At 43.4% G+C, this 10,597-nt stretch overlaps 2 protein-coding genes across 2 annotated transcripts in view; one reads left to right on the forward strand and one right to left on the reverse strand.

Moving 5' to 3' along the window:
• Cnksr2 (connector enhancer of kinase suppressor of Ras 2) overlaps positions 1–2,703 on the forward strand; it is a 227,289-nt gene extending 224,586 nt beyond the window's left edge. Inside the window, 1 exon segment of the mRNA XM_032889343.1 lies at positions 296–2,703. Coding sequence (XP_032745234.1) covers positions 296–511 — 216 coding nt within the window. The 3' untranslated portion in view covers positions 512–2,703.
• A 647-nt stretch (positions 2,704–3,350) lies between these two features.
• Positions 3,351–8,799, reverse strand: Klhl34 (kelch like family member 34). Its single transcript, XM_032890455.1, has one exon. The coding sequence runs from the start codon at positions 5,667–5,669 to the stop codon at positions 3,732–3,734; it is 1,938 nt and encodes a 645-aa protein (XP_032746346.1). The 5' UTR covers positions 5,670–8,799; the 3' UTR covers positions 3,351–3,731.
• Positions 8,800–10,597: the final 1,798 nt, after the last annotated feature.

A 10,597-nucleotide genomic window follows, 5' to 3' on the forward strand; every position in this document is an offset into this window, starting at 1 on the left:
ATCTAATAGGTTGAGGACGGCTTCCTTAAAACATGAAGGTTTAAAAAAAAAAAACATGAAGGTTTCTGTAATCAGAGATGGCAAATAGGAAGGGCCAAGAGTACAAAGTAAATCACATACAAGCAATTCAAGACATACCACTGTGTTAAACAAAAAAAAGATATACTATGATTTTAGTCTAAATAACTACAAATCTGGTTCTTGGAGGCTTCTGAATTTATTGGCACATTAACTTGTTTTAAATTTTGATAAAATTTCATCCCCATCTTAACTATTGGATTCTTTTGTTTTTCAGGCCAGAGAAGGGGAAGTAGCCATTATTGATAAAGTCCTAGACAATCCAGATTTGACATCTAAAGAATTCCAACAATGGAAGCAGATGTACCTCGACCTTTTCTTGGATATCTGTCAAAACACCACCTCAAATGACCCACTAAGTATTTCTTCTGAAGTAGATGTTATCACTTCCTCTCTAACACATACTCATTCGTACATTGAGACACACGTGTAAGTGCATTCTCACTCGAGGCCATCTAGTACCTGCTGGTACTCTGAATAAGTACATAAGGTAGTTTTTTATCAGTGTGTTGGATACTTGACAAGCTATACTTTAATGTTACCAAACTATATGAAACAAAGCATACATGGTCACATTACCACTGTCTTTAAAGAGCATTTGTATGTTTTATATGCAGTCAGTGCTCAGCTTATGTTTACTGTGTGCAAAATCAACTATCTTTAATGACTTAAATTAACTTTTGCAGACAATTCTGAAAACAGGTGATCTTCAAGTAGAAAAAAACACAAAAAGGCAGTTTTCTATTTGAAGTCATCTCTTCTCCCTTTAAGTTAATTTTATATAAATGAGACTTCAAACGTAAATCACAATTTTTTCAGGTGCAGACATCCTTGTGGGTGGGAAAGAATTTAAACCTTTTTATATTTATTAAAATGTTCTAAGAATTTTCTTAAACATTGCACAAAGTTTAATGCTGTAGTTTTATTTTTATGAAATGTACGTGCGTATAAGAGTTAAGCAAACTAGAAGAGCATGAACATAAGAAAAGTTCAGGTCGAATATCTGTCTTAACAGTCTATTAACTCGTGCTAACTGGTTAATGGAGGTTCTAGTCCAAATCTATGAGAACACTGCATGGTGTATCAGGGCAAAGCTTTGTAAGATGTTTTTGTAACTAAGACCAAAATTGAAGATAGAGCTGCTTTATTTTCTTGGTTTAAATCTTCCTTTATTTTTGTAGTGATGAAATGCTGATTGTGTACAGAAGAACTTAAGAATGGATTTTTTAAAACAGACTTAACTCACCCAGAAAGGCAGCTAACAGCTACACCACACACACACACACACACACACACACACACGATTTCAGCCCAAACGTGTCTTTTGACTCTTAACTCTTAAAAGACAAGGTATACACTGAAATGAGTCCATTTTCCAGGCAGTTTCCAATTTTCTCTCGGTCTGTAACTAAACTTCTGGAATTATACATCAGGCACGGAAGCAAAATGCAGTTTGGTGGTGGCAGATAGAAGCTACAGTAGAGAAAACAATGTTGAAAAATCGTTAATGGATTTCTCTACTAAGGAAAAGAGACGATAGCAGTCATTCAGGGAGTTATTACATTGAGGAGCCTGAGATCAAGCACTTAGAGTTTTTCCTAGAGTCCTGAACTGTTTATAGAGAGGTGGAGTCTATGAAAAAGTCCTCTTCACATATTGCCATTTCTGTGTCTAGTTTTGGAAAGTGACCACAGCATGAAAGTGACTTGCTGCTTTTTAGTGTGTGGCTGCATAATATACAAGTCACAATTTGCTGTTTTTTCAGGAGGAAAAGACCCTCCTTTACTATTCTATATCCTAAAATCTACTTCTGATCAGCTTTATCCTGTTGCCTGTACAGCTCAGTGAATGTATTTACATCTCTAAGAGTTCAGATATATGCCAGTGAATATTTTTGCTGTAGAGAAGAAAGTAAAAACTACACAGCGGGATCTTTTTCTTTGCTTTTGAAATCACGTTAAATCACTCTCGTTTTGCAGACTTTGCACAACTGTACAGGAAAGTGGCCTTTCTACAGCGCATTTTCAGTAATCCTATATTTAGTCAAAATGGATGAGAAACATGCATTAATGTTTGTATGGAATTGTGGGTCCCGTGTAATATTTTTATCATTTAGAAAACCCTATTTGTAAAAAAAAAAAATTTATTTACTGCATGGTTATTGACGCACATTAAATTTGTGGGATTTTGTATATGTAAAAGAAAGAGAGAAAGAGAGAACAAAGAACAAAACCCCTCTTGTGGTAAATTGAAGTGTGCTTGTTACAATTCTTTAGGCATATTGATGTTTACTAGACCAATGTGTATCTTCACTTAAAATTATTTGTACATGACAGATATGTTATATACAGTGGACAAACAGCCTGCAAGCAACAGGCAGTTGGTGGGAAGACTAGCTCTGTGGCTAGTAAGCAGCTTCTACTTTTGTAAAGTCAGCTGTTATTTTACTGGTAAAAAATTAAACTCATGAATTTTGTAAGACTGGTGAGTTATCAGCCTAGCCTAGCGTGAAAGAGACCTTTTAACACTATATATCTGTGCATTTGATTGCATTAGTTTCAAATCTAGGAGAGAGGCAGCACTGTAAACTGAAGTCAAATAAATTCAGCTCTTAATGAATCCTTATAAAGCACCTACTTTATTCATGCAAAGGGCTTACCACATTTTTCTGTGACCTAATCATACAGCCACCCTCACTACCACCACCCCAGTTACAAGTTCTCACTTTGCCACCTCACTGATAGCACAAGCCAGAAGTAACACCTGTTCAGAGCTCACCAAGGTCTCCTCTGAAATTTTGAAACCTCAAGCTGTCTTCACACTGACCTAATGCAACCTTGAAAACTTCACCTACTCATTCCTTTTCTGTGAGCCTTTGGGGAACGAAGAGTGAAACCACCAAAGATAAGCTAATTTTCTTCTTACAAATTTAGTGTATTGTGGCTAAATGAAATATATCTAAACTAATAAGCTGCCAGTATAAAAGCAGATGAGAACAGGACAGAAAAATTATTAACCAAGAATAGTTTCTAAAAGAAATGCTTTTTATGGTTTTTTTTCCTTCTCAGTTCCATGTTAGTATGAAACTGTGAAAGCAGAACTATAACCATGGCCCTGCACCATAAAAATAATTTTGGCACAACCATTCAATACTGTTTAACAAAGGTGTGTATATGCGTACACACATACACACACACACACACACACACACACACATATAAATCTTCACAATTTCATCCAACACTGTCTACTGGAACTATTAATATAGCTATTGTAGCCAACAAATTTCTGTGGTTTGTGTGTACTAGTACATTCTTTGGATGGGAGATATGAAAATATTCACAGGTACTTGAAAAAAACAGCTTAAGGGGAGAAATAAGGTCCTATTTTATTTTCCAATTCCACCTGTAGGCCAGGATCTGTCTTTCTGAGAACTCTTCGGCTAACTAAAACTGGTTCATTATCTTTGCATTTGACCATTCCTGGCCGAATTTGCAGTTGAAGGAATAGTTATTCTTTGGTCAAGGCCTTGTTTGCCTCTTTACCCTTCAGAATTACTCTATCAGAGTCCTCTTAGGGGAAAAAAGCCTTGCTCTTCAGGCAAGGTCAAGAACAATTTTCTCTTGAATCCTCTGAAGACTGGACTCACCCATTCAGTCCAGCACTAAATTTGGCACCTCTCCAATCTCTCCCTCCCTTGTCTCCTCCGCACCCTCCGCCAGCTGCAACACTGCACACCGAAGGCCACTCCATGCCCAGGGTAGCACACAGCCTATGTCTTCCCAACGGTCCAGGTCAAGGTCATAGCCTACTACATTACGGGTTGGCACCTGGCGTGAATCCCGCCACTTAAGACCACCCAGCAGCAGCACTGTCTCTTCTACCACAGCAAGTCCGTAGCAGAAGCGGTCATAGGGTAGTGACCGCAACCGAGTCCACTGGTCTGTGCTGGGATCATAGCGTTCAATCTCAGAGAAGGGCTCATATCTTCCCAAAAACGCAAACACTGCACCTCGCAGCACCGCAAGGTAGTGCCCATAACGAGCTGTGCCCATGGGTGCCCTCTTGCTCCACACTCTCTCTCCAGGGCTAAGGGAGTACATATCTCGGAGGCTACTGGTGCCTCCTTCACCTCTCCCAGCCTTGCCCCCGGAGATGTATACAACACCATGGTCCCCAACAGCACCTGCGTGACCATGTACTGCCCGAGGTAGCTCCCCAGCTGCCACCCAGCGGTCCCTGCGAAGGTCATACATCTCCACTGAGGCCAGTGCCTCACCACAGGTGCCCAGGCCTCCAACAGCCAGGAGACTCTCGCCTACCACACCACACCAGAAGTAGGCTCTTGCTTCTCTCATGGCAGGCACCTCTGTCCAAGTGTGGAAGCGCGGGTCATACCGGTGCACTAAGGCTGTGACTGACCTTGAGCCATCAGCCAGGGAACTAGATGGGCTGCCAGAAAGGCTCTCCCCTCCAAGGACAAATAGGAAGTTGCCGATGGTGCATACACTGTGGCCTAGCAGTGGTTGAGGCAGCTGTGTTAAGGTGTGCCAGCTGTGGTTGTACACATCGAAGGACACTACATCCTGAGTGAGCTCCCACTCCTTCTCCTCCTCCATCTCTTCTTCCTCCTCTCCCTCCTCTTCCTCTGGTTCAGGTGCAGGGCGCCGATTCCGAACTACCTCTGGTAGGACCATGATTTCCTCAGTTACAGTCTCCCTAGCTCTGAGACCACCAACTAGCAAGATACGGGTCTGGGGACTCCGGACACTGGTCTGTTCTCCCTGCAGAAGCGGCTGGCTGGAGGGTGCTGTGTGGTAATTGAGGGCCTGGATGATGAGGCTCTTGATCCTAGTAGGTAATATAAGACCAGAGCCCGAGTACATGCGCCGCAGGACACTAGCAGGCACCAGGCCAAAGCGTATGCATCCAAGCAGTGTTGAACTATGTGCCAGGCGCTGGGTCGTGGGCTCCTGCTGCAGCCAGGCTAGTGCTAGGCGCAGCAGCCGCGTCTCGGCCACCCGTGCTACATTGGGGGCACCCAGCACAGCCTTCATTGATATAGGATTGAGTTCCAACAGCCCCGAGGGCCCAGCGCCCATCAGTAACAGCTCCCCCAGGTGGCGCACAATACAGTGCTCCGCTGCACCTAGGGTGCGGGCCAGGCCAAAGCGAGCTGCCACATTAGCAGTGAAGCAGCAATTCTCTGGGGTAAGCTGGCGTTCCAAGTAGTGGGCACATAGTCCCAAGGCCTCGGTGACTTGCAGGTAGCTGGCAGCCTCCAGAGTGTCCTCCACAGTGTCCATGGAGAGGGGCAGCCAGGCAGTGTAGATGAAGTCCAGCAGGCGCTGTAGGCCGGCCGCTGAAGGCACATGCAGGTGAATTACGCGAGCCCGCGATTCCTGCGTGTGACTCTTGAACAGGGCCCTGAAGTAGTCGCTGGAGCATGCCAGAAGGGACCTGTGTGCTGGGAACTCACTGCCCTCGGCCTCCAGTGTCACATCGCACAAGAAGCCCTCAGCGCGTAGGGCCTGGTAGCCAGTGAGAAGAGAACTGCCGTGGGCTTTACAGTAAGACAGGAAGTAACTCATGATGCCCAAGGCGGGAAGCTGGGATGGAGCCAGCCAGGCGCGGCTGGAGACATCCCGTGACACGGAACCCCCACCTCCGCTGTCCAGCTGCAGAGCCCCTAGCAAAGGCTGATTTTTGCCTGCTCAGCTTAAAACCTAGGGTTCCTTCATCCAGATTTGGCGGTTGCTTCGTGCCCCTCTCACACAACGTAAGATGTAGAGACAATTTCCAGAAGCCTCTAGTAGCAGAGGGTGTGGATTTCGGAGTCTTCTCGGTAATACTAGACTTGGTTTCAGCCGTTGGTGAGCATGACAGCACGTTGCCCAGAGCCGCCTCCCCTACACAATTTGGGGAGTCCACACTTGCACACCAGAAGCGGCAGTGGCCGCGCACCATCACCTGGAGAGGTCGAGGGTGCTGGATTTCCAAAAGGCCAGATGCGTGGATGTGACCCTATAGTGAGTGGCCCGGGAAGGCAGGATGATAGCTCTGAAACTCCCGGTCGTGGCTGCTCCGTAGACACTCGCGCAGTCCCAGGACAACTGGCTAGGGGACTGGGGGTGAGCTTGTTCTGAGAGAACGATCAAATCAAAGCCTGTGGCACTGAGGGGAGCGCAGGTCAGCTTTGAGGATTGGGAGCGTGATTGGGCGCTGCACATAACATGCCGGTAGCTCACAGCGACAGGAATAGTGCTCGCCTTGGCCGGCTGGCTCTCGGCGACCCGCCCCGCCCTGCTTCCCAGCTGCTGGCTGCTAATCGCTCAAGGGCTCAGCAGGAAGCTTCCTGAGCCAGGGCCCTGACTTCTGTGACCTGACTGGCCTCCAGTAACGGCGGGGAGCGGAGGTGGGGAACACCCCCTGGAATGCTGAGCTGAGGGAGGGGTAGCAAATGCTAAAGAAGGGGCGATTCCCTTGGGACTCTAGTCCTGGTGATGTGTAGACTGGATACCTAGATAAGCTGAAGGCCCTCTTGGTGAACCTTTACCATGGGGAAAAGGAGCCTCAGGCTCATCTTTCGGCTTTGAAGATGTACTAATTAGTCAAGAGCAAGCTGGGATTAAGAGGCAATTTTGCGCACTGACACCTAAGAGGAGTCCTCTGCTCAGAGAAGACTCTAGCGAGAGCTAAACCAGAGAGAACCCCAAGCTCTGGGCCAAGTTCTTGTGTCCCATGTGAATTCAGGGGCACTTTCCCTTCCTAACCGCAGACAGTCTCTCAAACTGTCTGGTTTTACATTCCAAGGAATTTGCGCCCAACCGCTGCCCTCTGACCCCAGAGGAGCTCTCTCTGCTACTCTTGCCCTTGTGAAAACCATCTCTTTGCAACACAGAGAACGAAGTTAAAACTCCTCAAAAAAAAAAAAAAAGTTATTCCTTCTAGTTTCCTCTCTGATTTCCATGCTCTCTGGCTGGCTGCCACATCCTCAATGCCAAGACAAGACAATGGGCAGTAAAGTTGCAAGGCCCAGGAGCGCTGTCGTTTCTGGGGCCCCTCCTCCTCACAAAATGATTTTCATAAGAAACACCAAGCACAGAAATGGTGACTAAGAAAACCCTGTTCCTCATCCTACTCATACATTATGAATTCATTAAGTGCTCTTTCTTGCCAATTTATAGGCTTCAGTTTTGTTTTGCTTCCAGCTACAGTTCATTTTCCTGGATTTTGAAAGCAGCCCCTCCAGCAGTCTGTTCCCGATAAGTCTTTCAGACAGAGTTCTATTTCACAGAAGAAAAAAAAAGTCTTAGGAAAGATAAAAAGTCTGTCATTTCCTACTTGGCCAGCCATCAGTACTTACAAGGTCTCTGATTACATATGATTCTTTAATTTCATAAAATATTAGTAAAAATTCTGCTGAGCTAAAGAATGCTCTGCATTAGAATCCTTGCTGCTCTTGCAATGGTCTAGAGTCCAGTTCCCAGAACCCACCTGGTGGCTCACATCCATCTGTAACTCTAGTTCCAAGGAATCCAACACCCTCTTCTGGCCTCTGTTGACACCAGGCACACAAGAGGTGCACAGACATACATGCAAGCAAAACACTCATAGACCGAAAATAAAAATAAATATTTTAAAAAGTGATACTGCTGCCAAAGACAGAATTAAGTTATAACTTAAATTACCAAATTATAGAGTGTAGGTAGGGCTGGGGTTGTACTTTTGTAATGCTAAAAATATGTTCTAACAGAAATTCCTAATATTAGAGGTACAAATGGATTCAGGGAGAGTATTGTTCCTATGGAGATAAAGGATGGCATTAAAATGTGTGGTTCAAGAGTGAAACATAAACTTACTGTGGCAGCACATGCCTTTACTTTTAGCAGTAAAGGAGGCAGAGGCTGGTGGGTCTCTGAGTTTGAGGCCAGCCTGGTCTGCATACCAACTTCTAGGCCAGCCAATGCTGCCCAGTGAAAACCTATCTCAAAAAAAAAAGTGAAATATGACTATGATTTATTTCATACAATTCTCCATTTTCAATTTAAATGCCCTTCACTCAAACTAATCAAATTTTGCTAGAAGGAATTTGGGGGATTGTTAAACCAAATCTTGACCCTTTCCTCCAAAATCATTTTTCTTTTTATACAAACGTGGCAAGTGAGCTCCAAAGGGAGTATGGTTTGTCTGAATGGCTTGAATATTAATTTATAGTTTGGCCACGAACCCAGGGTTGCCTTCCTACTATATTATATGTGACCTCATGTATGATAAAAATCAAATCATGCAACACACTTTACTCAGCATTTTACTAACTTAAAAAGATTGACGTGGTTTTTGAAGAGCACATTGCTCATACCTGTACTGAATCCACCCATCAGAACTGCCATGACAATGCATTTGTATTCAAGTGTCACATTACAGAATTAAAGATGCTGTGGAAACTCTTGAACTCTTAACATCAAAATTCCAGTTTTGCATAAAATAATGTGTTATTGCTGGCTCAACCTAACATGTTTTGCCAGAGAAGATGTGACGGCGTGTGTTACCTGAAGACATTTTTACATTATGTGTGCTTGTAAGATCTTGTTTAGAAAATGTAACTGTCAACCCAAAAAAAAAAAAATCATTGTCATTTAAGTAGCAGTTGTGTAGTGTTAGTATTTTTATTTCTGTGCAATATTAAGTAATATTAAATAAAAATTTAGTCTCTCTGTGTTTAAATTGTCGTAGATATGTGTCTTAAATTGTTATCTTGGTCTATTCCTTAAAGGGGATACTGTATAAACAAAGCGAAGTCATTGTTCACAGCTCTGGAAGCTAGGAAGTCAACATTCAAGGCACCAATGCACTTAGTGTCTAGTGATGACTCTCTACTGTGTAGAAATGGTACCTTTTTTTGGAGCTGGGGACCGAACCCAGGGCCTTGCGCTTCCTAGGAAAGCGCTCTACCGCTGAGCTAAATCCCCAACCCCCTTCTTGCTGTTTCTTACATGGCAGAAAGACAGAAAGCATTAATTCCATCATCAAGGCAGAGAAAGCCCTGTGCCTACTCATTTCCCAGAGGCCACACTTCTCAAAGGTATTATGCCGGATATTAAGCTCCTACATCTTAATTTGGGGAAGATACATATATTCTGACCAGAACAGTAGAATTTTCCAGAAGCTTGCCTTAAAATCCAACCTAAACACACGGTGCTAAGTAGCTCTGCTGAGAAGTCGAAAAGGGAAGCTTATGAGTTGTCCTCTCTGCACTAGACTCTCAACTCCTCAGAGTTGCTGAGGAATAGAGCTGGGTTTTCAGCAGAAACTTAACCATACTAAATGGATCCTGGGCTACTGCTATTTTCTCTGAACCTTCCACTACTAGGCAGGTCTGTTAACTGCTGTCACCAATTCCCCCCATCCATCTTCATCTCTGTAAGGAATAGAACTCAAGTTGTTCAAGCATCCTTCTCAAGCATACTTCAAGCTGCAATGCTACTCACCCCAAGCACTCTACTTGCCCTGCGCTGACCTGTCAGAAAACAAAAACAAAACAAACACACCAAAATAAGAAAAAAGAAAAAGAAAAAAACCTGGGCCTGTCGATGTGTTCTGAAATCATAGCGCTGAGATGTCAAGACAGGAGGATCCCTAGAGCTCACTAAACAGCTGGTCTTTCTGCGTTGGTGAGCTCCAGGTTCAATGAAAAACCCTATCTCTAAAAATAATGTGAAGACAATTAAGGAAGCAACTTGACATCTACCTCTGGCCTCCACACATATGTACACATACCTATAAAAACATATGCATACACCATACACACGCACACACGAAAATGTTATAAAATTTACTGGGATCTTTTGGGGAACAAACTTGAGATATAGTTAAGATATTTTTATTACTAATATATAAAATATCCTTCACTTCATCCATGTAAAGGCAGGTTATCTCTTTCTCATTTACTGTCACTGGCTCTTTTCAATTCAAATATGCTTCCTTGCAACACATGGTTTTTGGCAACTTCTACAGAAAACCTATTGTTAGAAATTGACACATTAAGTTTATTGTGAAAAACACAATGACAAACAGTAACATACATGCAATAAAAAATCCTCCCAGATGGTTTCAACTTTTTCCTGAGAGTATTTTTGTGTCTATTAAATGTATTTTATCTTTGTGATATACAATTTCAGAAAAAAAAAGTGTTGCTGTAAACAAAGTATCGTCTCCATCTCTTAAGCCTTATGAAAACTCACGGTACCAGAGCAAGGGAGATGGCTCAGAGTTTAAGAGTACTGGCTGCCCTTTCAGAATACCAGATTTCAATTCCCAGCACCCACATGACACCTAACAACCATCTATATTTCCACTCCCAGAGGCTCTGACGTCCTGTTCTGCCTCCTTTGGGCACTGCATGCACTTGGTACTTGCCTGAACATATATGTGTATATGTACAGGCCAACCCTAGTACATAAAATTAAAATAAACATCTTTTAAAAAACGAAAAAATAAAGAAAGCTCTCTCACAGTA

Source organism: Rattus rattus, chromosome X (assembly GCF_011064425.1).
Source record: "Rattus rattus isolate New Zealand chromosome X, Rrattus_CSIRO_v1, whole genome shotgun sequence".
Classification (NCBI taxonomy): domain Eukaryota; kingdom Metazoa; phylum Chordata; class Mammalia; order Rodentia; family Muridae; genus Rattus; species Rattus rattus.

Excerpts from the sequence above, each read along its gene's own strand:
- Klhl34 (XM_032890455.1), bottom strand. The coding sequence starts at position 5,669 with ATGAGTTACTTCCTGTCTTACTGTAAAGCCCACGGCAGTTCTCTTCTC.